The 27,058-nt window shown below is 42.3% G+C and overlaps 1 protein-coding gene across 3 annotated transcripts; it reads left to right on the plus strand.

The window, feature by feature from the left end:
- The first annotated feature begins 6,924 nt into the window (after positions 1–6,924).
- On the plus strand, positions 6,925–26,934 carry Zfp449 (zinc finger protein 449). 3 transcript variants are annotated; one of them, NM_001433127.1, is made up of 5 exons: positions 6,925–6,964; positions 8,651–9,097; positions 13,465–13,669; positions 23,664–23,777; positions 23,934–26,934. In NM_001433127.1, exons 2-5 carry the CDS (start codon positions 8,744–8,746, stop codon positions 24,815–24,817), a joined length of 1,557 nt encoding a protein of 518 aa, NP_001420056.1. In that variant the 5' UTR covers positions 6,925–6,964; positions 8,651–8,743; the 3' UTR covers positions 24,818–26,934. The 3 variants fall into 3 exon arrangements, with proteins under 3 accessions (NP_001420056.1, NP_001420058.1, NP_001420057.1); NM_001433128.1 differs by lacking the exon at positions 6,925–6,964 and adding an exon at positions 6,967–7,299; NM_001433129.1 differs by lacking the exon at positions 8,651–9,097.
- The last annotated feature ends 124 nt before the right edge of the window (positions 26,935–27,058 follow it).

Genomic DNA, 27,058 nt, shown 5'->3' on the forward strand with positions numbered 1-27,058 from the left:
AAAGACTTAGAGAACAAATGAATTGTCCTAGAGAAAGAAGAAATTCTGCCTTAAGTTCACAACATTTTTGCTTATATTATAGGTTTCACCCTGTCAACCCAATAGCTTTCAGGCTTGCCAACCCCATAATCACATAAACCAACTCCTTAAAACAAATATCCCTGTATATATGAGTATACACATGTTCATATGTATATGGTCATGTATTGGTATGTATTCATATTTCAATAGCTAAACGTGCATTAATGTGTGTTTATATATATATATATGTATGTGTGTGTGTGCACACATGTGTGTTCATGTGTGTGTGTTCCATATTCTTCCGGATCTGTTTTCTCTGAACAACCCTATCTGAATCACATTTTAGTACTGAGAGTGGTTTTCACAGGAACAGAATTTTAAGGTCAGATGCTCTGTGCTCTTTCTTTTAATCTGATTGCAATGATTCAATTTCCTGAGTGAAAGAAGACCATGACTGTCTGTGATATGATAAGAAATACAGGTAAGTGAAATGTCTGTGTTAGGTAATCTTAGCAAAGTACTTAGGGAAGGTTAAGATTTGAGGTGATCACATACTGGGCATCTTGGAACATTTATTACAACTAGGGAATATGATGAGGCTAGCTAGTTGATCTTAACTGAGCTAGAGAGAATGAGAACAGAAAAAGAGAAACTCTGGTATTCAAATTCCCAGATCCATTGCCACAAAAATGACCAGGAAGCTTCTTTGCATGTTCCAAAGGAAGCCCTTATCTCCTGTAGCCACAGGCTGAAAGCTGAAAGGGTGACTCTTGGTAAGGGACTGCCGGAAAAGGAAAGTTGTTCTGTGACACTGGTGTCAAGACTTAAAGGACCATCCTGGTAAAGCTGGGAGCACTGAGTCTCTAAACTCTACTGAGTCTCCTCAAACCAAAAAAAGTATTTTCGAGTTGTACACGGTGGTGTGGGCTTTTAAACCCATAACTCAGGAGGCAGAGAGAGAGGCAGAGAGAGAGGCAGAGAGAGAGGCAGAGAGAGAGTGAGTTTGAGGACAGCTTGGCTGGTCTACTTAGTGTGTTTCAGGACATGTAGAGCTCTAGAGAGAGACTTTGTCTCCCAAAACAAAACAAAACAAAACAAAACAACAGAAAAGTATCTGCTACCCGTTTGAGATGAACCCTGAAGACACTTTAGTGCCAGTTAGTCGGTTGCTTTGCAAGACAATGATGATTTCCCTCAGGATCTCCCTAATAAACAACCTTGCTTATTTCTAGACTGAAAAGTAGTCTTACATTCTAGCAGCCCTCAAAAGGTGAGATAGAAGGACAAAATATGGTACAGTTAAAGATCAGTTTGGTTTCTAACTCCTAAACACACGAATTTAGATACTGCAAGCAGATGTTAAGAGTGTGGGACAGAACTCATGGCTCAGGCGTTAAGAGCACTGGTGGCTCCTCCAGACCAGGTTCTCTGAACTCACTCATGTCCCCTGTGGTTCCCAACCACAGAGAACTCCAGTTTTGTGGGATTTGCTGCCCTCTTCTGGCCTCTCTGGACAACAGGCATGAATATGGTGGACAAAATCAAACTAATAATTAATTAATTAATTGAAAATAATAGTGTGATTAAGATGACATCATTTCCCCTGCACCCCTTTTCCCTCCAAATCATTGCATGTGCCCCTCCCTGCTTTTCAGTCAATTTTACAGCTTCAGTTTCTTTAATTGTTGTTAAAAAATATTTTTTTGAAACAAAAACTTCACAGTTCCAAAAAATTTTGAAATAACATGGAGGCACATAAAGTTGGGTCAAGTTGAATGTACTGAGATTGGGCCAGGACATCGTAATTCTAAATGTAATGGTAAAACTCAAGGAATTAGAAAGAGCTAGAGATCCTAACTCAGTGAAGCTGTTGCTTAGCATGTGCAAAACTGGGTCCAATGGCCAGGACACCATCTCATTCATTTGCGGAGAGAGGATTACTGCCAAAAAATACTGTAAAAAGTAGATGGGGTGGGGGGTAGAAAGAGTTCTAGCAGGTCACGGAAATGTGAACCAAAGAGAAGCTTGTGTTAAATAGAGTAGAAATGGTTAAATGGCCTTGGTATACTGTATATTAAGGCTTAGGGAGAGGAGAATGGTAAAGATCTACATACCCACGAGGCAGGATTTTTATTTTTTTTTTTTTGGTTCTTTTTTTCGGAGCTGGGGACCGAACCCAGGGCCTTGCGCTTCCTAGGTAAGTGCTCTACCACTGAGCTAAATCCCCAGCCCCGAGGCAGGATTTTTAAATACATCCACCCAGCCCGCCCCCTCTTCCCCTCTTGCTAAGCCTTTTAATTCTGTGGTTGTTTCTCTGCAGATCAAAAAGTTCGCTGGGAACTGCTGTCTGTGAGCCTGTGTACATGAAGCAATGGAGGAATTGGGGAAACTATCAGGGTGGCATGAACCAAATGAAGACATTTTATGACATTGACTTAGTTTTTCATAATGTCCCTTAAAGAGAAATAAAATAAAATAAATTCTCCTCCTCCCCCTCCTCCTCCTTTTCTTCTTCCTCCTCCTTTTCTTCTATTTCTTCCTCTTCCTCTTCCTCTTCCTCTTCCTCTTCCTCTTCCTCTTCCTCTTCCTCTTCCTCCTCCTCCTCCTCCTCCTCCTCCTCCTCCTCCTCCTCCTCCTCCTCCTCCTCTTCTTCTTCTTCTTCTTCTTCTTCTTCTTCTTCTTCTTCTTCTTCTTCTTCTTCTTCTTCTTCTTCTTCTTCTTCTCCCCCCCCTCTGGTTTTTTGAAACAGGGTTTCCATATGTAACATCCCTCACTGTCCTGGAACTCACTCTGTAGACCACACTGTCCTCGAACTCAGAGACTGCCTCTGCCTCTTACATGCTAGGATTAAAAGTGTTCACCACCACTACATGGTGACTAAATTCTTACTGGGTGTATGTAAGCAAACAAGTTTTAGATAGAATTCATAGACTAATAGTAATCATGAAAATCTCAACCACTTTTGAGATCTGAGCCAGTTTCAAACTTACGACCTCTTGGATGAAAGGGAAGGCCATACTCCCTTGAGAAAGGATAGGCTTCATTTCCTGCTGCAGTCTCAAGAACATAGTTCTACCAACCATGTTACCAGATTTCCCGAAAGGGAAGCATGATCTTTTACTAGATGAATGGGCAATGCAGAAAATGTATGGGCATTTGGGGCACTAGTCGTTCTTGAATATGAAATGACAGTGCTTACAGAAGATCTAAAGCATCACTGTGATCTACCAATAAGAGTGGAGGGTTATAGAGGTCAGGTGATAATGGAGTTTTAGCTCCATTCTCCCAGTGGGTCCAATAGGTCTCTGAATCCACCCTACAGGTATTCCCCACTTCCCAAATGTTTAGGTGGAATAGATACACTCCTCAGAATTTCCACACCCTTACCTTCACCTGTACAATGAGCTCTATTGCAATGGATTAACCCATGTGCAAACCATTAGAACTGACTTTTTGTTGTAAACACTGAAGCAACACCAGGGTTCCATTCCTGAAAGAATTACAGAGATTGGCCCCGCGCTAAGGGTTTGAAGCCTACAGAGACAGTGACCCCCACCATCTTTCCATTCGACTTGCCTATTTGGCCTCTGTGGAAGCCAGGCAGATTTTGGAAGATAACAGTAGATCACTGTAAATTTAATAAGGTGGTGATCTCAAGAGTGGCTGCTGTTTCAGAAGTGGTCTGGAAGTGGTTTTGCTGATTTTAACAAGTTGAGATCCCCCAGAACGTGGTGTGCAGCTACGGATCTAGTAAATACCCTCTCCATAATTGTTAGTAATGACTAAAGACTACAAGGAGCAGTTTGCTTCCAGGTGGCAAGACTAACAATTCATAACCACTACCCTATTACAGAGGGTTTTTCTAACTTTCTGGTCCTATGTCATAATTACTTCACAACATTCATTTTTAATAAAATATTTTATTAATTCTTTGATGTCTTCATACATGCATACAATATATTTTGATCATATTCACTCCCAATTCCTCTCCAAGAGCCACTTCTACTCCCATAACTTTGTGTCCTCTTCTTACTTAATAACCCACACAGATCCAAATTGTGCTGTCCATAGACTCAGGGTTGAAGGGACATCCACTAGAGCTCCTTTGACCTACCAGGGACCACATGCTTAAAGAAAACTGACTCTTCCTCCCCCAGGAGCCATCAACTGTCCATCGCTCTTCAGGGAGGAGAATGCTCCTCCTCCATGCTGGAATGATGACTGGCTTGATCTCGCACAGGTACTGTGTAGGGACCCACAGCTGCTGTGATTCATGAGTGCAGCAGGTCTGCCAATGTGCAGAGCCTGCTGTGCCTCAGTACTTCACAACCTCCGCACCACGCAGATCTGAAAGCACCTTTTGATCTAAGGGCACAGCTGATATCTTTATTGAAGTAACCCTACCTTTCTACAGAAGCCAGAAACAATACCATACTATGTACTATACTTGGGATTTGGGGAAGAATCTGGGGGAGGAATCTTCCCAACTAAGACATTAAAGCATCACAGCTAGAGATAGCTCATTTTAGAGTAACCCAGAAAGTCTGAATGGACAATGGATGAGTGAGTGGGTAAAGAAGTTTGGGGTAGAAGCTGAGAAAGCTCACTTCAGAGACAGAAGCATAAAAACGAAAGCTTTATTTTCCACACATCCAGGGAGGCGGCCTGAACAGTCTCCAAAGGGAGATTGTACAACACTATTATAGGATGGGGACACAAAGTAAGGGGGATGTGAGTGGGTTGTTGCATTGATCAATCACACTTTGACACAAGGGGTTAAGCAAGGAAGTTACTGTTAATGACTAGGCCTTATCTGGGTCACCTGGTTTCAGGGTCCTTGAGTCAGCTTTTGTAGTCAGGCCCCCTCCTGGACTCTGACCTGAAATCTAGGAAGATAAAGGCACAAAGGAGTGGATAAACAGCACGTAGTCAATTAAGTCAAGAAAGTCTGCACATTCATGGCTTCTGTGCCTTAGTCTAGCTAAGAGGATAGTAGCATCGTCCCTCTTTACATCCTTGATTGGTTAACAGACAAAAATGAGACATCTGAAAAGCAGGATAGAGGAGCGAAGGAGTAGATAAACAGCACATAGTCAATTAAGTCAAGACAGGCAGCACATCCGTGGCTTCTGTGCCTTAGTTTAGATAAGAGGATAGCAGCATCGTCCCTCTTTACATCCCTTTCTGGTCATGAGACATCTGAAGAAGCAGGATAGGAGTTGGGTTCTGGGGCCCGGAAACCTAAACTCAGTTTTGACCCTGTCAGCAAGGTGGAACTTGTTCCAGAGATGGCTGAACTCAGGAACAATGGCACGCAGACATGAAAATGTCATAAGAGAATCTATACTTGTACAATTAGTATGTGTTAATTTAAAATGATGGATGGATAGTATTATATAAATATATTGTATGAAGGTATGAAATTTTCAAAGAATAATTTTTTAAAAAAAGAAAGAAAGAAAACGGCATGTGTGAGGTACTAGGTCCAATTCCCAGAAAAGGGGAAAACGACAACAACATGAACACAGAACCCAGAAAACAAACAACTGCCTCCGACCTTGGGGCCAACTTTGAAGCAGAGAAATCTTCCCTCTTAACATATTCTCCAAGGTTTCCAAGCTCTCTCTCTAATCAAATCACACATTTAAAAAAAGTTGGAGCTCCTTCGAATTCTTAAAAGCATAGGTGGGCAGCCTTTAGGATGGAGATCGGTCCAGGGGGACCGGTCCTGCCTCTCTGTGTGCAGTTTTACCATTACCCTTTCTTTCAATTTGGCTCTCAAATCCAAAAGAATCACCAGGCTCCCATAATATCTTGGTTGAGATCAGCCTCTCTTGCTGTCAAAGATGACGGGGGGCCCAGATGAGAGTAACGGTGGCTTTGCAGGACTTGAGAGTCAGGGACTCCAGGCCTCAGCTAATGAGAACAACTTTGGCTTGGATGGAGCTGTCTTCAGTGCCTGCCAATAGCCCCGCTCCTCCCATGTCTGTCTTGCTTCCACCCGATCCTCAAGGAGGCACAAGGACAGGAAGCTTTTTCCTTGCTATCTTGGACACACTCAGGTCTAGATACAGATTCTCGGGCAGAAATAAAGTCCTAGTGCTAAAAAGCTGGCCCACACAGACCAATAGCCCCAGCCCTGGACCAACATGAGCATGTTTTCCCAATCAGCACTATTGTATTTAGTGGCCCTTGGACCAAGTCTCCCTACAACTCACTGACAAAGGAGAAGGAAAACTTTGCTTCCAAGGGCAGGAAAAGCAGGGAACCATTTGGAAGACTTGAAATAGTGCCAGAAGGCTAATCCTAAAACTCCAGAGATCACTGGGGGCTGTTGAAGGTGGAGAAGACTAGGAGGGGTTCTCTAGATAGAAGAAGCTCCAAGCTTTCAAGAGAAAAAAAAACTAAGAAGTATATTCAAGGTCACTGTGGCACACAGACAAGACAGATGAGAGTCCGCACCCCCCCCCCCTTTAAAAAAAACTTATTAAAATGGCTCTAAGCTCTTTTGCTCTCCAGGGTGTCGTTAGGGATCCAGAAATCTGAGTTTTAAAAAATGCTTTCCCAAGAACCCCCTCCCCCCCGGGCTTGAGAATCACTGAGTGGATAGGGACTGTTTTAAACAAAGTTGTTCCCCCACCTGCATCAATTAATCTAAAGCTGATGGGAAGTAGCCCTTACTTGACTCACTACTCAGGGCTCGTCCCACCCAATCCCCTAGGACCAAGAAGCTATAAGACCGGAAATAGGAGCTCTTCCAAAACAGCTTGAAGCTAGGTGGAAGGCTAGGAGAGTCCCAGCCATTCCCACGTCAGCATCCTTGTGGGCTATAAGAGCGGCGGGAGGCGTGGAGCCTGCCGGGAGCTGTAGTACTCAAAGCGGCTGTGCGCCTGCGCCCTGGGCAGTTGCCGGTGAGCTCGGGCGAGCCGTGGGCGCAGAGGCGGTGAGTCCCGGAGCGGACAGAGGGCGTGGCTGTCCCTGGGGCGCGGGCGCGGGTAGCGGGGCTCTTTTTGCTGGCTGGGGCCACGCAAAGTGGCTAATTTCGTATGTGCCGTGGGCGCCAGGCCCCAGGAGCAACGAGGAGCAGCGGGCCCCTATTCGTTCAGGGACCCCGCCGCCGCTCCCTGCGACCTGGCCAGGCCTTGCTGGGAGTCCACGATGACTGGGAGTGCCTATCTGGGTGGTCGGACATTGTCATCCAAGAGCTCTCGGGCACCACATCTCTAATACTGGCATGGGGTTTTAAATCAGCTTTTATGCTTTTCAGGGACATGTCAGGTCTGTCGTTTCCCCTAGTGCCCTCTTTTCTTAATGGTGCCTTACGGGTAGGCCCTATGAGGGTGGATTCGGAGGCAAGCTTTGAGTGGGGGAAACACTGTTCCTTAATGAAGTGAGGTTTTTTTTTTTTACTATGTAGGGCCCAGGAAAGAACCTAGGGGATCACTTCCCTGGTAGATGTGGTGGAAGGTTTTGGGTCAGCCAGGAGAAGCTTCTCTAACCAGCTGTGAGACTGGAGAAGATTAACTAGTGGGTCCACAGCCAAAAGACTGCAGATCCTTGGATATCCTCCAGCAACGGTTACATGCTTGGGCTCAGGAAACTAGAAGCTTCCTAGGAAGGAGTCTTGACCAGCAATAAACTTCACTTGAGATCTTGCCTTGTGCCAGGCAGGCTGCTATTCACTTTCTGTGCCATTTGATCCTCGAAGGATATTTTTTTATGAAGCTGATGCTATCATTATGTGCTTGTTGCAGACAGGGGCATTTGGGTGTGAGGATTACACAGCAAATTATTCCAAAACACATCTGGCACAGGAGGACAGGTTACTATTACAGTAACGTGCGTTATTAAGTCAGGTTCAGTTCAGCTGACAGAGGGGGAAGAGGTTCAGGACTCCTTTTCTTGAATCCTCTTCAAAAAACCTTAAAGAGGACAGGTACGAGAGTTGCCTCTGCAAATGGGGTGGGTCCGTAGTATCTGTGCATGGTCAGGTCCTGAGCCCTGTATAAACAGGTATCTACCAACCCTGAGACCTCAGAGATTGCACTAAAATTATCTTGATACTTTTAGTTATTTCGGAAGTATCATGTTACCCCTCCTACATTTCTTTTGAAATTTCCATATAGAAAAAGAAAACTACTTGGAATTAGAGTAGGGATGGAATTAAATGCCAGCAGATCGGGGGGGCCTTATGAAAAGGCAGAGTTCTTACCTGTCACTGTGAGGTAGTAGAGACATGCTTTGCATGATGCTATTCACTGAGCACCTTACATCTATCTGGCATTTCTGAGGAAGCAAACTGAATTCTCAGTTAAACTTACAATACTATATGGTGTCATTGGCATATAGAATAGCGCTTTCTAGACTCTAGAATTAAGAGGCTATGGGGGTTTCATTGAGATTTTGTAAATATTTGAAATGTATGTACAATACAATTGATTGTGCCTATAAATGCTCTTCTGGGAAGTAAGTCCCCAGCTTTGATCTGATTCTCGAAACCACCAGAAAGACTGTGAGGTGCCCCTTTAAGTTCCTGTGGGAGAAAGCTGAGCACTGTTGAGTGAAGGGCGGTGAGTATGCTATGTTGTAACCATTGCTCTCTCTCCTTTTCATGTTTTCCTGTCTTCAGCTGTAAGTGGCCCCCCCCAGATTCTTACAGAGAGGAAAGAGCTGGAATCTGAACCATAGACCCCAGATAAACTGTAAGCTTCTAGAAGAGGTGATGGCTGTGGCCCTGGGCCGTGCAATCCAGGCCTCCTTGAATCAGGGCTCTGTGCTGCAAGAGTATGACACAGACTGTGAAGTTTTCCGACAGCGTTTCAGGCAGTTCCAGTACACAGAAGCCGCTGGGCCTCATGAAGCCTTCAACAAACTCTGGGAGCTTTGCTGTCAGTGGCTGAAGCCAAAGATGCGTTCTAAGGAACAAATCCTGGAACTGCTTGTGCTAGAGCAATTCCTAACTATTCTGCCCACAGAAATAGAGACCTGGGTGAGGGAACACTGCCCAGACAATAGAGAAAGAGTTGTGTCACTCATTGAAGACTTACAAAGAGAGCTTGAGATACCAGAACCACAGGTGAGAAAAAATGTGGGGGTCTCCTTAGGGGAGCAAAAAGAGGTAGGCTGCTGGGTCTGTGTCCAACATTTGGATTCTGATTCCACAGCCCCAAGACTTCTCCAGAGACTTTGCCAATGTTTTCTTTTGCTGGAATCAGCATATGGGTCTGAGGTTCTCCAGTGTATCTGTATCTAGAAAATTCTATCACAGTTAGCAATGCTTGGCTCTATGGCTTGCTAACCAGTTCCTGTACAGTATGATTGACAGTGACCTCTGAGTTGTCTACTTTGTTGATAAATTGCTTTTCAAAACAGAAGGGGGAGGAGAGGAAGAGTGTGTCCCATAAATTCTAAACTATTTATTATTCGGTTCTTTCCAGAATGATATGGCTGGCATTGAGTCAAGTAGAGTCTAGAAAGAATGCAAAGGAAGGCAAAGAAAATATGTCAACTGATACATATTTTCTACAGTATGTCTGTTCTTCACTTCAGGGGAAGACATCATGAAGTGGTCACAGGCCAATCCCTCTGCTTTCAATTACTGTGATGGGAGAGGCAGGAATTCTGACCAAAGTTCCAGGGCTTTGAGCAGTGTTGTCCCCGATGATGTGATTTTACAAAGTGGCCAAAAAAAAGTCTTAGTAAAGGGGAATAAATTCTGCTGTTTTCTCTGATTTGTGCAAAAGAACTAAAAATATGCAAAAGTTATTCCATTTATACCTGATAAACAGGGTGTGATTCTTGCGGGATTCCTTTCACGTACATGAAGGTTTGAAGGAGTTCCATGTTTCAGAGAGTGTAGCAAGAGCTCTTTATTATAAGTGATGTGCCCATCTGACCCATTAAATTCCAGAAGCACTGCCTGCCAGCATATTGCTTTCTGTTCAGAACTACCTTTTGGAAGCTTCTGTTCAGGTAGGGCATAGATGAGCTCAGGGCAAGTTGAACACAGAGGAGTCTTCCCATCAGGAAGTAGCAAGAGCTTCTACCTGACATTCAAAGTCCTTGGACTTGGGATGGGGTTTGCTAGAGCCCTTGGCTTCTGCACAACAAGTGGTTTGCCTAGGAAGTCACCAAAACTCTTTGCCTCTCTAGGGCTGGGTTATGGGTAGTTTCCTTTATCTTCCTTATTTGGGTGAAAATATTCCATTTTTTGTCTTTGGGAGATCTAGGCATTCCTGATTATCTCAGGCACTTGATACTTACAATGTAGCCAGTGCTGCTAGAATTAGCTGTGAATGTGAAATGGTACTCCTCACAGAGACTTGTACAGAGGAAGGAGCAGGTGGAATAGCTCCCTAGTAATTATTTGTGTTGGTTACTATTGAAAGCCTGGTACATTGTATATTCTGTAATAAGTACAGTCCAGGACAGTCAGCACTCCTGTCCTGTTATTGGTTGGTTGGTTAGTTGTTCGCTGTTTTTTTTTTCATTAAATTTATTTATTCATTTTCCAATTCCATATCAGCACTTCCTCTCCTTGCTGTAACCCCTTAGTAAGTCTTCCCAATTCTCCTTAGAAGAAGCTTCCCTCTGGGTGTCAACCTCCCACTCCCATCCTGCTACACCTCCCACTTCCGAACCCTGTTCATCAGGTTATGCAGGACTAGGTGCATCCATTCCCACCGAGGCCAGATAAGGCAGTCCATTTAGGGGTGCAGGATTCACACCGGCAAGAAGGTCGGCAACAGGGTCAGAGGCAGCCCCTGCTCCAGTTGATGGGGGACCCGTATGAAGATCACGCTGTTCATCTGTTACATATGTGCAGGGGCCTAGGTACAGTCAGTGCTCGCTCTTAAGTTGGTGATTCAGTCTCTTGGAGCCCCCAAGGGTTCATATTAGTTGGCTCTGTTGGTCTCTCTGTTGAGTCCTTGTTATCTTCCAGTTCCTCAGTCTTTCTTTCAACTCTTTCATTAGACTCTCTGAGGTTCATCTATTGTTTGGCTATGGGTCTCTGCATCTCTTTCCATTGAGTACTAAGTGGAGCCTCTTAGGAGACAGTTATGCTGGGTTCCTGTCTATAAGTCTAACAGAGTATAATTAATCCTGTCTACATGTATAACAGAATATCATTAATAGTGTCAGGGTGCTTGCCCATAGGATGGGTCTCAATATGGGGCAGTCATTAGTTACCTATTCCCTTAGACTCTATCTTTGTCTTTGCATATCTCTCATAGGCAGAAGAGTTTGGGTCAAAGGTTTGGTGGGCAGGTTGCTGTCCTTATCTCTCCACAGGGAGTCCTGCCTGGCAACCGGAAGTGACCACTTCAGGATCTGTACTCCCCACTGCTAGGAATCTCAGCTAGAATCTTCCGCTTAGACCCTCTGGGGCCTCTCCCCATCCCCCAGCTAATCTCCCTTCTCTCTCCCCTGCTCTCCCTATGTATGACCTCCCCCTGCCCCGTTCCCCACCCCCATCTCCTCTTCTACCCAGTTCCCTCCTCCCATTGACCTCCCTTATCTATTCTGTTTCCCCTTCTGAGTGAGATTCACCCATCCTCTCTGGTGTTCTTGTTATTTGACTTCTTTGGGTCTGTGGATTATCCTGTACTTATGGCTAATAGCCACTTATCAATGAGTGCATACCATGTGTGTTCTTTTGTGACTGGGTTACCTCACTCAGGATGATATGTTCTAGTTCCATCCATTTGCCTGTGAAATTCATGAAGTCATTGTTTTTGATAGCTGAGTAGTACTCCATTGTGTAGATGTACCACATTTTCTGTATTCATTCCTCTGTTGAAGGGCATCTGGGTTCTTTCCAGCTTCTGGCTATTATAAATAAGGCTGCGATGAACATAGTGGAGCATGTGTCTTTTTTATATGTTGGGGCATCTTTTGGGTATATGCCCAAGAGAGGTATAGCTGGATCCTCAGGCAGTTCAATGTCCAATTTTCTGAGGAACCTCCAGACTGATTTCCAGAATGGTTGTACAAGTCAGCATTCCCACCAGCAGTGGAGGAGTGCTCCCTTTGTTCCACAACCTTTCCAGCATCTGCTGTCCTTTGAGTTTTAATCGCTATCCCCTCCCCCTCTGGTTGCCCTTCCACAGTTCCTCATCCCATTCTTCCTCCCCTCTGTCTCCAAGAGGATGTCTCCACACAACCAGATCTCCCACTCCCTGGGGCTTCAAGTCTCTTAAGGTTTAGGCAAATCTCCCACTGAGACCAGACCAGACAGTCCTCTGTTGTATGTGTGTCAGAGGCCTTGGACCAGCTAGTGTATGCTGTCTGGTTGGTGGCTCAGTGTCTGAGAGATCTCAGGGGATCCAGGTTAGTTGAGTCTGCTGGTCTTGCTGTGGGGTCACCCTCCTCCTCAGCTTCTTCCAACCTTTCCCTAATTCAGCCACAGGGGTTCCTGACTTCAGTCCATTGGTTGAGTCTCAGTATCTGTGTCTGTCTCAGTTAGCTGCTTGTTGGGCCTTTCAGAAGACAGCCATGTCTTTAAGTGCTTCTAGGCCATTTGAGATTCCTCTGTTGAGAATTCTCTGTTTAGCTCTGTACTCCATTTTAATTGGGTTTTTTGGATTGTCTGCATCCTCTTGAGTTCTTTATATATTTTGAATTTTAGCCCTTTGTCAGATGTAAGGTTAATGAAGATGTTTCCCAATCTGTAGGCTGTCGTTTTGTCCTAAAGACAGTGTCCTTTGACTTACAGAAGCTTTTCAGTTTCATGAGGTCCCATTTATCAATTGTTGATCTTAGAGCCTGGGCTACTGGTGTTCTGTTCAGGAAGTTATCTCCTGTATACCGATGAGTTCAAGGCTAACACTACTTTCTGTTCTATTAGATTAAATGTGTGTGGTTTTATGTTGAGGTCTTTGACCCACTTGGACTTGAGTTTTGTGCAGGGTGATAAGTATGGACCAATTTGCATTCTTCTATACACAGACATCCAAGTTAGACCAGCATCCTTTGTTGAAAATGCTCTCTCCCTTTTCCATTGTATGGTTTTGGCTTCTTTGTAAAAAATCAAGTGTCCATAGGTGTATGGATTTACTTCTGGGTCTTCAATTCAATTCCATTGATCCACCTGTCTGTTTCTATACAATCTCATGCAGCTGTAGGGAGGATGGAGCAGGTGGAATAACTCGCTAGTAATTATTTGTGTTGGTTACTATTGAAAGTCTGGTACTTGGTATATTCTGTAATAAGCACATCCTAGTACAGTCAACACTCCTGTTTTGGTTGGTTAGTTGGTGGTGGTGGTTTTTATTTGTTTGTTTTTTAATGCATTGCCTACTGGAATCCCTGAGGTCTTTAAAGCTACATGTGTGTCTCACGATACTAGTTGGTAAGGAATATCTGACTTAGAAAGTGGTAAAACTAGCCTTACTTCCAGTGAAGTCTTGACTTTGGAGTGATGTGTTTTGGCTTCTCTCTCAGATTGACATGGATGACATGCTCTTGGAAGAACTGGCACCAGTTGGAACAGTACCCATGCCACCCAACTTGCATCTGGAGGAACCTTCACTCCAGGTGATGGCGCCTGTTCAGGAGCCCCCAGTGCCAGATGCCTGGATTCCACAAGCTGGGCCACAGGATCTGAACTACAGCACTGATGGTGAATGTCAGTCCTTTCTGGATCCTGGTAAGACAAGGACTTTCCTTTTAGTTAGGTGTTTCTTTTTGGGAACCAAAGAGCTCAGGGGCTTTCAGTTTGGGTTATAAATATGAATCTCCCAATGACACTGGACCACTGACATAAAGAGGTCATAAAGAGGCTGAGAACATGAGGAGGAATCCTCTTTTTCAGGAACACCGGGGAGTGAAGGATTTTGACTAGAATATCCTTGGGAGCTGGTTACAATGATGGCCTTGCCCAAGGGGATTTTCACCAAGGATGACTTGGGAAAGCCTCTCATGGGAGTTCAGATCCTCCAGTGTGGACACAATTGTCCATCACTTTTTAAGCCTAAGATATGAGACCCAAAGGAACATTTGCTTTTCTAGTATAAAAAGCCCCATTCAAGTAGAATACTTTGCAACATACCCTTCTCCAATCCTTAAAAATGATGCGGTCATTAATAGGGTGTGAAAAATAGTTAATGTAATGAAATCCCAAAGAGTGTTTGTAGAATGTGTTGAGAGCCACTGCAACAACTTAATCCAGATAAGTGCTGCACACACTGATATTTGAAGCCAGCTGGCTCTGACATAGCAAGGAGCTATGTCCCTTAGAGAAAGGCAGCTGGACCATGCAGCCCGCATGCCTTGGTGCTTCCCTTCCTTTTGGGGTTCCGTGACATCATTAGCCATGTTCTCCACCCTCTCTGTCCCCTTGTCCCTCATGAAAGATTTGGCTCAAGTGTGGCTGGAACTGTTATCTCGTGGGCACAGGTTCAACATGTTAGCACTTGGACTAAACTGTAGGGTCCTGAGACACAAAAGAGAACCAGAAGATGGAAATCAGTGTAACCAACCAGAGTTACAAAACGGAAACGCTTGGTGCTTGAACAAGTAGCATGGGGCTGAGGCCTAAAAGTCCTTTTTACAACGTTAGATTTATGAATTCGGCCGACATTAGGAGAATCTGTGAAGGGCCAGGACAGACACTGGGGATTGGTTGTTACACAAAGTAGAAAAGTAGCTTTGGCCACCCTGGAACTCAGTCTGGTAGGCAGTTGACAAATTCCATATGTGACAATAATGGCACATGGAGGAGAGTCACCTTCCCCCAGCTACGAGGCGACCAGACATTACTGTGTGTAGCACTTACTGTGTTAGGGTGATGCAGGAGGTTACCACATTCTAAAAACATTACTTCAGTTTGACTCTACATTACATTGACATTGGTTCACCACCCATAAGTGACCGGATTCTTTTTGAGACTCAGAGGAGAGCATGTTCCAAAGTATTCTACTTGCATGGGGCTTTTTTATACCATAAAAGAGACCAGAAACACTGTCTCCCGAAGCTCCAGGGGCAAAAAGAATACCTGTATTTGCACTGTGGAGGGCCAACAGGAGCCAGGAGCCAAGGTGGTGATCACTGAGAGGAAGAAGCAATTCCAAAAAGCTATTTAGCATGTGTAAAAAATAGGACTTGCTGACTGAGTGGTTATTGTGTAATGAACAAGAAAGGTGAAGGATACCACCTAGGTCTCTGGCATACAGAACCCAACCGAAGACTGGCTCATGGTCAAAGTAAGCTGAGATTTGACCACATGAATTTGTAGAGCTGTGTATTTTCAGAATTTATTTTATTACTTATTTGAGACACAGTCTCACTATTCAGCTCTGTGTGGTCTAGAACTTGCATTGTAGACCAGGGTGGCCTCAAACTCACAGAGATCTGCTTGCCTCTGATTCCTGAGTGCTGGGATCACAGTTATGTAGCACTATAGCAAGCTGGAATATTCAAATGATGGCAAGAAAGAAAAACACCCTAAAGTCCATACTTTTACATATTGGTTGAAGCAATGCTATATAATATTACCATGTATTTTCTAGTCTTTGTATTATCTTTGTTTTATATTCTTTTTAGAAATCTAAATCCTTGTGCATGTATATTTGCACTTAATTTTAGATCGTAGCCATCCTACTCAATTATAAACCCACATTGCTCATTCTGATTCGCATGTGATCTTAATCTTGTCTTAATTTTGCAGGAAAATAAGCACAGAACAGTGGTATTGTCAACTATTCATATTCATTTTCATACTTTACTTTCTAAAGCATATTGCCATTCAGGGCATTTTGAAAAGCAGATATAATACATTAATGAATCAAGTAAAAATAAAAATCAAAAGAAATTATCCTGTTAAAAATAATGTAAAATGCTTTATATTATCCCATTATTTATTTAATAACACTTTTGACTTTTTTTTTTCCTCTGGAGCTGAGGTCCGAACCTAGGGCCTTGTGCTTGCTACCACTGAGCTAAATCCCCAACCCCCCTTATTTCTTTAAAAGTTACTTAAAAATTTGCTTTTTTTAAAAAAATGAAAGTATCTCAGTATTTTATATTGGAAAGTGAGTGAAAAAGCATAAGACAATGACTAATGAGAAAATAAATGTAAAACTCATACATAAACTCAGTTAAGTCTACCTTAAAATGTGGAACATATCCCGTCAGTAAAAAATGAACTTTGGGGATACACACACACACACACACACACACACACGCCCACCCAGCTGTAGTAACAACACCTCAGTCACGAAGTAGAGACTTTGTGACATGATCTATGCCAAGTGGAGCTTAGTAAACTGATTCCCTGAACATAGGATGCTAACCGCATCCCCAAAGTACCTTCTTTCTTAACCTCTGGTTTTTATCCTTCATATTCCATTCCACTATATGATTTCTTGCGCATCACATCCCACAGTTATAAATCACCTCTAAAGTTTAAAGATTAAGGAAGAAAATGAAGGGTGTGCTTTTTTAAAAAGAATACAGTTTCTAAGAGTTTGAAATTCAGAAGGTTTACCATGCTTCTGACTCAGTGTCTGAACCCTCACTTCCTTGCTAATGGAACCTCCCCATATGCGTGTCCTCTTGACAGGGAGATCAGAAGGTTGAGGTCAAGGATGCTTGGTTATACACTTAAGTTTTGGGTCAGTCTGGACTACATAAAAGTCTTAGGAAGGAAGGGAGGGAGGGAGGGAGGGAGGGAGGGAAGGAGGGAGGGAGGGAGGAAAACCATACAAATAGGAATACAAACCTCTAGGCATACCTTTGCCTTTGCACTTTTGCATTGAATTGTTTGGTCCACTCTTACTTAGTTTCTTAGGAGTATATGGTTGGAATGACATACGCCGTTTTAGTCTTCAGTGTCTCGTGATTCTTTCTGTCCTCTCTCTTACTGCTTTCTTTTGTGTTAGGTGATTATTTGTAGTGTAGCATTCTACTTGCTTTAATGAACACTCACTATGTCTAAGTTAATTCCCCAGTAGGTGATTACAGTTTACTATTCTGTTTTAGCTCATCATCAGTTCTGAGTTATACTGATAATGTAATTGAAATACAGAAGCATTAGACCTATATAGGACTATATTCTTTACTTCTGGTACTATAATCAGATTGTTATATCAAGCACATTATATGCCCCACAATATATTGCTATAATTATTACTATACATAGTTTTAAGAATTTTATAGAAACTAAAAGGAAAACAAACACATTAGAGCTTTTGCTTTTTAACATCATTTGTCATTTCTGGTTTTTTTTTCATTTCTTTAGATGGTTTGAGCAGGCCACCCTAGTCATTTCTTAGGCTTGTGTAGGGTTTTTTCTCACCCTCCTCACACATGCTGTTATTGACAGATCGATTGCCTTTCTCCATGGCACCAGGCTGTTCTCTTAAATCTTTTGAGAGGAAAGAAGCAGAGCCTTTGATTTATAATGTCTCCTAATTATAGAGCTACTTTGATTTGTGCTGTTTTTTCATGTGGCTTTAACTTATGATCTTGGAGCTTCTCCCTTGCACACTGAAGAACAGCCTTGCTATCTTTAACATTATATTACTGTGTTCAGACAAGTTGGCTAGCACTGAATTCTGTTTTGTTCCTCAGGGATATCTCCATTTCTTTTTTTCTTTTTTTTTTAAAGATTTATTTAGCCCTCTTCAGACACACCAGAAGAGGGCACAAGATCTCATTACAGATGGTTGTGAGCCACCATGCGGTTGCTGGGAATTGAACTCAGAACCTCTGGAATAGCAGTCAGTGCTCTTAACCACTGAGCCATCTCTCCAGCCCCCAATATCTCCATTTCTGATTACAAGACAGATGGTTGAATGGAGAGCTCTTAGTTGACAGTTTTCATTTCTCTTCATGCACTTTGACTGTGTCACCCACCCCACTGCATTTTAGCCTCCCTTGCTTCTAATGAGAACTGAAATTTTCATCTTAAACTAAATTGGTATAATTAAATCTCTAACTATTTTGGAGTTTAATGTTTTACTAAATTTACTCTCTACTCACTTTAAAAATTATATTACATTCATTTATATATATGTATGTGTATAAATATCCCTGGACCTATCACATGTTTCCCAGAAATTAAATCTGAGTCACCAGGCCTGGCAGTAGGGGCTTTTACTGAGCCCTTATACCAGCCCCTCTGTTAACTTTAATTGAATCCAATTTAATATTTACCTAAATTTGTGGGTCATTTTTTCTGTTTTTCAACATTTTACATCTCTCTCTCTCTCTCTCTCTCTCTCTCTCTCTCTCTCTCTCTCTCTCTCTCTTTCTCCCTCCCTCCCTCCCTCTCTCCCTCCCTCTCCCTCCCCCCACCTCTCTGCCTTTGCTGTGATGTGGCTGTGGATCTTCTGTATTTGTCCTTCTTGGAATTCGCTGGGCTTCCCTTACGTAGATGAGTCACTTGCAGTGCACTTGAAGAGTTCTCTCTGCTGCCATGTACCAATCCCTGCCATACGTTCACTTTTTTATAATGGGGGAGAGATATGGCTAAAATCACCCAGCTATTCATTCATTTAACAGAAAATCAAATAACAATAACAAGTTCAGGAGAATGACTTTGTTGTATGCTTTTCCTGGGGAGATGCTACCACACAAGAACTTGCCCCAGATAGGAACCTATGATAACCCAAGTTTGGGTACCACCAAAGTCCAACTTGGAGAACCATTGATTTTATTAGTGTTGTTTTCAGGAATATGGGTGTTACTTACAGGGATAGAAATGGCTCAAAGAGCTGCATCACCGAAGGCCACCGCAGCATGGTGACAGGAACCTGGCACACACTGCACAGCCTGCAGGCAGCTCAACAGGCCAGAGAGTGTCCTTTAAAAGTGACTCAGTCTAAATCTCTTCCAGTACTCAACTGGTTTTTGCTTCTTACAAAAGAAGGTACCTGGTCTGGTCTCTTGAGTCTTCTGCTCAGCTTGGCCTGTTTTAGAATCTTCTTAGAAGAGCTATACTGAGTTGTTTACCTTTTGTCTTAAAGACTTTACTGCAGAGTAGATGTTCAGTTTTGGAGGAAATGCTATACAACAGCTACACATCAGAATTACAGTTGTTACCATATATTATCTAGTTGGTGTATGTGTGTGTGTGTGTGTGTGTGTGTGTGTGTGTGTGTGTGTGTGTGTGTGTGTGCGCGCGCACGCGTGTACTCAAGTGGTGGTGGCACATGCCTTTAATCTCAGCATTCAGAAGGCAGAGGCAAATGGATCTCTAATTCAAGGGAAGCCTGGTCTACAGAGGGAATTCCAGGATGGCCAGGGCTACACAGAGAAATCCTTTCTCAAAAAATCAATATATATGAATAATATATATGTGAACAGAAGCATATGGCCATATTGGAATGTGGACTGTAGCCCAGGCTGACCTGGAACTCACTATGTAGCCTAGGTTAGCTTCTAGCAGATGAGAACCTTCCTTCCTCAGATTCCCAATTACAGCATGAGTTACCACACCCCAATGGCTATGTTTACTTCATACTTTTAAATGTATCTGTTAATTTATTGACCATTGTATTACTTATTCTTTTATTGTTTCTTTTTTCTTAGTTCTTTATATACCTGGAGAGTAAAAGCAGGAACTTTTTTTTACCTGTTCTCTAAGCTATTTCATTATTCTGTTGTTTCCATTACTGTTCACAAGGTTTTTGTTAACATGATAAGATGCCATTGGCCAAGTCTATTCTTTCCCAAGATACTAGAGTCCTCTTCAGAAATATTTTACCGACACCTATATCAGAAAATATTTACCATACTTTTAGTAATTTAAAGGAGTTAGATTTATTATTAAGGTCTTTAATATTTTTAAACATTTTTTCTTTTCTTTTTAAGATTTATTTATTTATGGATATATAAGTACACTGTAGCTGTCTCTTTAGATACATCAGAAAAAGGCATCAGATCTCATTACCGATGGTTGTGAGCCACCAGTGGTTACTGGGATTTGAACTCAGGACCTCGGGAAGAGCAGTCAATGTACTTAACCACTGAGCCATCTCTCCACCCCCATTTTTTTGGGACAATTTTCCTGTGAGCTCTAGTGTTCTCTTTATTCAGGACTGCTTTGACTCTCTGTATTTTTTGGTGCTTCTATATGAACTTTTCTAGTTCTATGAAGAATGTCATTTGAATTTTGAAAATTACATTTAATCAGAAGGCCACTTTGGGTAACTGACATTTTTACAATTTTAATTCTGCCAATTTGTGAATGCAGGAGGTCCCTTAACTTTATAGTATATCTCTCAATTTCCTTCATACATGTTTTATAGTTTTCATCATAGAGACATTTTACTTTCTTGGTTAAGTTTATTCCTAGGTGCTTAAAATATTTTAGTCTTTATTTTTAATTATGTGTACAGTGGAATACATGAATCCAGTGCCCTCAGAGGCCAGAAGGCATCATAGTCCCCAGACCTAGAGTCACAAGCATCTGTATGCTGCCAGATGTCACTGCCATTTCTCCAGCCCCTATTCCTACTATTTTTTGATGGTATAGTAGATGGCATTGGTTTTCTGGTTTCTTTTTCAAGTTCAGTCCCTTTTTTTTTTTAAGCCACTCGCTCTTGTTTGTCTTGTTTGTTGATTTTGTATCTGGCCGCTTTGCTGAAATCATATCAGATCTTAGATTCTTCTATCTTTGGGTTTTAAATATAAGAACATATCTACAAATAGGGTACTTTGGCTTCATCCTTTTCCATTTGTTTCACTTTTATTTCTTTCTCTTGCCTTGTTGCTCTTGCTAAGATTTCAAGTGCTGTATTTTAAGAGTAATAGGAAAGGACAGAACATAGAACTTTCAGTGGTTTGGGGTAAATCTTTTCCAGTAGCCAGACAATTGGTGTTTAGTCCAACACTTTCTACATTGCTTTGTGAGTTTTACTGTGGGTTTCTGGAGATTAAAAAAAAAGATAATAATGTAGATACCTTTGAATCCTAAAGCAGCTCAGAAAAGACCTTAAGATGTCTTTTCAATAATACACAATAATCAAACAGTGGGAAATAGAACTTTCCCCAGTGCCAGTGTGCTATGCAGATGCCATATTCCACATTTAGGCTGTGCTTTCTTCTTAAATGAATTACTTTAAAATTTTTTTTACATCCCAATTGCTGCCCCTCCCTTCCAGTCCCTCTTCACAGAGTCCCTTCTCCTGTCCCCCTCCCCTTCTTGTCTTAGAGGGTGGGGCCCCTTTGGTAACTCTCCCTCACACATCTTGTGTCTTCAGGATTAGACATATCCTCTCCCACTGAGGCCAGAGAGGGCAGCCCTGCTGAGGAACAGATACCACGGACAGACAAGAGCTTTAGGGACAGCCTCTGCTGTAGTTGTTGGGGGAGCCACATGGAGACTTAGCTGCACATCTGCTGCATAGGTGCAGGGGCCTCGGTCAAGCCCTTGTATGCTCTTTGGTTGGTGGTTCAGTCTCTGAGAACTCCTAAGTGTCCAGGTTAATTGACTCTGTTGGCCTTCTTGTGGAGTTCCCATCCTCTTCAGGGCCCTCAGTCCTTTCTCCAACTCTTCTATATTACTCTCCGAGCTCCGTCCAGTGTTTGGCTCTGGGTATCTGTGTATATTTCAGTCGGCTGCTAGGTAGAGTGTCTCAGAGTCCTATCTGCTAGCATAACAGAATATCATTAATATTGTCAGGGATTGGTGCTTGCCCAGTCTCAAGTTGGGAGATGATGATTGGTTGGCCGTTCCCTCAGTCTCTACTCCATCTTTGTCCCTGCGTTTCTTGTAGACAGGACAAATTTTGGGTCTAAGGTTTTGTGGGTGGGTTAGTGTCCTCATCCCTCCACTGGTGGTCTCTCCTGGTCACGAAAGGTAGCCTCTTCAGGTTCCACTGCTATGCTTCTCAGCTAAGGTCACCCTGTAGACTCCAAGGAGTGCCTCCCAGGTCTCTGGCACTTCCTAGAGAGAGATTTTCCGCATTCCCTAGAGAGAGATTTTCCGCATTCATTCCCTAGAGAGAGATTTTCCGCATTCATTCCCTAGAGAGAGATTTTCCGCATTCCCCAGCCCAGCAGCTATACTTTGAGCTGTGCTTTTGCATACAGCTGAAGAGTGTTTTCTGAGTTTCTCCTTTTCTTTGCTTCAGTCCCCACTCTCTGCTGTGCCATTACCATATACAAGGGTGTTCTTTCCGGATCTACTCTCCAGAAGTATCAACATTTTCTCACATCTCTGTCTTTTTACAACTACAGTGCCTTCCTGCCACCGGCTATGTCTAAGGGTAGTTAGTTCCTCTCTAGCTGTGTCAATCCTATCCCCAGGAAAACTTGGCAATTATTGGGTGCCTATAATCTGAATAAGTCTCAGACTGTTAATAGCTCAGGCTATTAATCTTCCAACTTTTAACTCATGTTTCCTCCCAGCAGCTTTCTTTTGAGCTGTGACCCTCAGTCTTTTTTTTTTTTTCTTTTTTTCCGGAGCTGGGGACTGAACCCTGGGCATGTGCTTGCTAGGCAAGTGCTCTACCACTGAGCTAAATCCCCAACCCCCCTGTGACCCTCAGTCTTATTTGATCTATTCCATACTACCCCTCATCTCATCTTAATTTTTGAAATCCAAATAAAGATCAAATAGTGAATTGTGAAGTGAATTTTCCTTTTGAGGCAGAGTCTCACTCTGTAACCAAGATTGGGGTGGAATTTTCAGCTGTCTTATCTCAGTGTAGAATTACAGCATGCACCATCACACCCAGCACAGAAATCCATATGAGTTCTAGCCTTCGTTTCTTAGTCTGAAAATTGAAATATAAGACCTTTTGTTAAACAAGGAATTTCTATTTCTCGTGTCTTAATCCGAAGTACAAGTTTTTCTTTGAATTAGTATTTGCTTGTATGTGCCATTTTAATAATTCTAATATCTAACCGTCAGCCCATTTGTTATCTCAGGTTGACCATTTCCAAACCATATCTTACTATAGGGTAGTATATGTAACCAACAATGAGGATTGAGAGGAAGAGGCAGAAAAAAATAAGAAGGCTGAATATGGGGGAAAGCAAGTACTTGGTTCTACTTAGGCTGTGAGACAAACACACCTGGCAGTTAATTTGGGTTATTTTTTAAATGCCCTATCTGGATCTGCTGACACATAAAGACTATGTTTTGCTGCTGCCAATTAAGTTCAATAAAATGGAAATGTTTCTAAGAAGGTTCAAGTGAACTTATTCCAGTAAACAATTTTCTAACACCTATGTTTACACCACTCTTCTTTGACACGTATGTTTATACCAGTCTTCTATGATATGTATGTTTACACCACTTTTATTGACATATGTTTACACGACTGGTCTTTGATCCATATGTTTAGACTGATCTTTTTAAAGCAATCAATAGCAGTATTTCCCACCAACATTTTATAAAGCTTTGCTCACTGTTTTAGCTGTAGCATAAATAAATGTTTCGTCCCAATGAATTCAGAACTAACTTAGTGCATTGCTCTGGCACACATGGATTCACTCACCTGAGAGTGCAGGATGGCCTCCTCCAGTGCTCTTTTGTTCCTGTTATTGAGAAACGACTCTTATAAGTGACTCTGGGTGAAGGAACAGTAACGAGGAGGAAGGAGGCATGCGTCCATGCAATTAGCCTCTATTCTAGAAAACTGCTCAGTGAACCACATTGTCATGCTTCTTCCCTTTTGCTTCTTGACCAGGTTATCAGTTACCAAAGCTTGACATGAATTTCCCATTGGATCATAGAGAAGAACCATGGGTAAAAGACTTAGAGGATCCCAAAGAAATGAAACAGTTACTTGATTCCAAGATTGGTGAGTAATGATTCATGTATATTCTTGGGAAGGTGGGGAAGAATCAACAGTAACCAAGAGCAGAGCTAGGAAGCATGTTGAGGAGTTTCTACACTCCCTACTGATCTCCTTCCGACCCCCCACACAATGACATCTTCAGTCTCCATTTCTTCTCAGGTTTTGAGATGGGAATAGAAAATGAAGAAGATGCTTCAAAACAGAAAAAACTGGAAAATCTGTACCCATTTGTTGTAACTTTAGAGGGGAATGCTCTCCATGGTCCCATTTTGCAGAAAGACTATGTGCAGTTAGAAAATGAATGGGAAACATCCCCCGAGGATTTGCAGACAGATTTAACAAAACTCGTAGACCCGCAGAACCCGACTCTAGGAGAGACACCTGAGAACCCTGACTTGGAAGAACCTCTCAACCCAAAGCCTCCAAAGAAAAAGAGTCCTGGAGACAAACCTCACCGATGTCCCCAATGTGGCAAATGTTTTGCTCGGAAGTCACAGCTTACTGGGCACCAGCGAATTCATTCAGGAGAGGAGCCTCACAAATGCCCTGAATGTGGAAAAAGGTTCCTGCGTAGCTCTGACCTTTACAGACACCAACGACTTCACACAGGAGAAAGACCCTATGAATGCACTGTATGCAAAAAGCGATTCACCCGGCGCTCACACCTTCTTGGGCACCAGAGAACCCATTCTGAAGAAGAAACATATAAATGTCTTGAGTGTGGAAAAAGCTTTTGTCATGGATCAAGTCTTAAAAGACATCTGAAAACTCATACAGGTGAAAAGCCTCATAGATGTCATAATTGTGGGAAAAGTTTTAGTCGCCTGACGGCACTTACTTTGCACCAGAGAACACACACAGAAGAGAGACCTTTTAAATGTAGTTATTGTGGGAAAAGCTTTAGACAGAGACCAAGCCTTGTAATTCATTTAAGAATCCATACCGGGGAAAAGCCATACAAGTGTACTCATTGTTCTAAAAGCTTCAGGCAGAGAGCAGGCCTTATTATGCACCAGGTCACACACTTTCGAGGACTTCTTTAAGAACTGTTAAGGGAAACAGGTTCTATCAAAGTTAACACTAGCTCAGAGACAGTGTAGGCTACAGTAGATGTTTATCTTAGAAGCCTTTTGTCTGAACTTGTAAGTGTGGCTTTGAGGGGTGCTATTTCTTTAAAACCATCTTTCAAGGTATATGATGAGTACTAGAGTGTCCACGTATTCTTGCAGTTTCTCTGAATTGATTATCTTCTGTCTTTTCTGTGTTTAATTGCAGTAGAAATGTATGGTTCCAAGGCAACCTTATGATAAGCATAAGCACAAAGCGTGTAAACGGCGGCCGTCGTTTACGGGTAGGACCAATTGATGGATGAGTACGGTGAGGGTTACATTGCTACCACGCTTGGCTCCTGTGTAATTATTAAAGGTGGTATATGGAAGCAGCCGGTAGGTAGATGTGCCCCAAGTGGCCAGAAATGAGGCAGTGAACTTTTTCAACACATTAAAATATTGTTTCAGGGGGATTAGGGTAAAGAGGGTGTTATTGGCCTAAGGAACAGGCTTGTTTCCACTTACAGTTTTGTGCTTAGAGAAGTTGTGGTGTTAAGTTTGAATTTTGTGAAGTTTGCTGGTCTGCTTAGATGGCTGTCTGTGGTGATGGTGGTTAGCGTGTGGTGATTAGCGTGGAGTGCTTTCCTTTTAACTGTGCTTGGTGTAGCAGAAGTAACTTGCAGTTGATGATGTGCGAGTAGAAGCTTAACTGTATTTAGAGGACGGAAGAACAAGTCTGCATGGATGTCCACTCTGCTTCAGGATTTGCTCCTGTTTATTTCAGTGCTTTTGAAACTTTGTCCATTCTTAAGTCAGTGTTTTTCTAAGTATGTGTCATAGAATACTTAGTTCCGCAAGTTGTTCTACAAATAACTTTGGGAATTGCTTCTAGCTGTTTGTCCTTCCTAGAATCACGAAAGCTCATCAGCATACGAGGCTCCTGGAAAGGCCCTAATTTAGAAAGGAGGCGCCTCTTGTAGCTCAATGCTTTCCAAACTTATTTGAGCCTAGAACATTTTTCCTGTACACATAGTGATACCTTGCAGTAGGATTCTGCGAGTATCCCTTGGGACATACTGCCTTAAACCAGTATGCCTGTAGCTGTCAGTGCAGTCCTGTCGCTCTAAACCTAGTTATTTCTAGTTGCAATGATTTTATGAAAAAATATTTGAAGATATACATATTTTGTATTATACACACATCATTTCAAGGACGTTAAAATCACTAATTCACACAATTTGTGGGTTACTTGGTGATTTGCAGCCTCTGAGTTTTAATTACACTTAGACACACACACATTTTAAGGAGGTGAAGATCACTAATTCACATAATTTGTGAATTATGTAGTGATTCTTAATCTCTTTGAATTTTACTTATAATCTCTCTCACACACACACACACACATACACACACACACACACACACGAGTTGGTACTTATATAAGTGTTCTCATGTAATCATAGTAACAACTCAAATCTCATAGTAAGAAAAAATCTCATCAATTAAAGCTGTTGATATGTGAAAATACTCATTGAGCTTAGTCCTTGTTATTAGATACAAGAAATGGGACATTCAAATACATTCCCTTTATGGAGATACACAGTCATCTTTAAAGTAGAACTAAGGAAAATATATCTTTTCATTGCATTGAAGTTCTTGGAAGTGATAAAGTATTTGGCGGGTATGTATTATGTGCCTAATTTGTCTTGTTCTAGTCTTAATGGAAGCTAGTAACAAAACATAATTCATATGTTGAGGCTCATAAAGCGTTTATAATATCTCTAGTTAAACAAGAGTTGGGAAACAAATGGAAAACAGTACAAGAGAGAGCTTGTGATTAAGTGCCAAATCATATGAAGTGCCAGAGCCAGGATGTGTCTTTTTTCTTGGCATCCAGGTCCCTGTATGATGCTGCTAATAATTCTGGGATTAAAATTAGACCCCAGTAACATGGGAGGAGTCTGAATGTAGAGATTAAAAATACAGAATGTAATGGCTTCTCTTTCTCTCTTGTGGAATTGCATTCAAACCAGAACAGTGCCTTAGAATGGATGTGCCCAACTGCTCTGTATTTATACATGATTTTAATAAAGTGGAAATGTGTATATATATACTCTTTCTGATTCTCTTCCTTTAAATGATTATTTGAACAACTTAGAGATCCTTCCCTAAGCATAGCAACGAGCATCCCAATAGACATCTACATGGCCACCCCAGGTTGGAATCACTTTTGAG

This window comes from Rattus norvegicus, chromosome X (assembly GCF_021556685.1).
Source record: "Rattus norvegicus strain SHRSP/BbbUtx chromosome X, alternate assembly SHRSP_T2T, whole genome shotgun sequence".
NCBI classification, from domain to species: Eukaryota; Metazoa; Chordata; class Mammalia; order Rodentia; family Muridae; genus Rattus; species Rattus norvegicus.

Coding starts and splice junctions, on each gene's coding strand:
- Zfp449 (NM_001433127.1), top strand. CDS start 8,744: ATGGCTGTGGCCCTGGGCCGTGCAATCCAGGCCTCCTTGAATCAGGGC. Junction 9,098..13,464: donor TTGAGATACCAGAACCACAG/GTGAGAAAAAAT, acceptor CTTCTCTCTCAG/ATTGACATGGATGACATGCT. Junction 13,670..23,663: donor TCAGTCCTTTCTGGATCCTG/GTAAGACAAGGA, acceptor CTTCTTGACCAG/GTTATCAGTTACCAAAGCTT.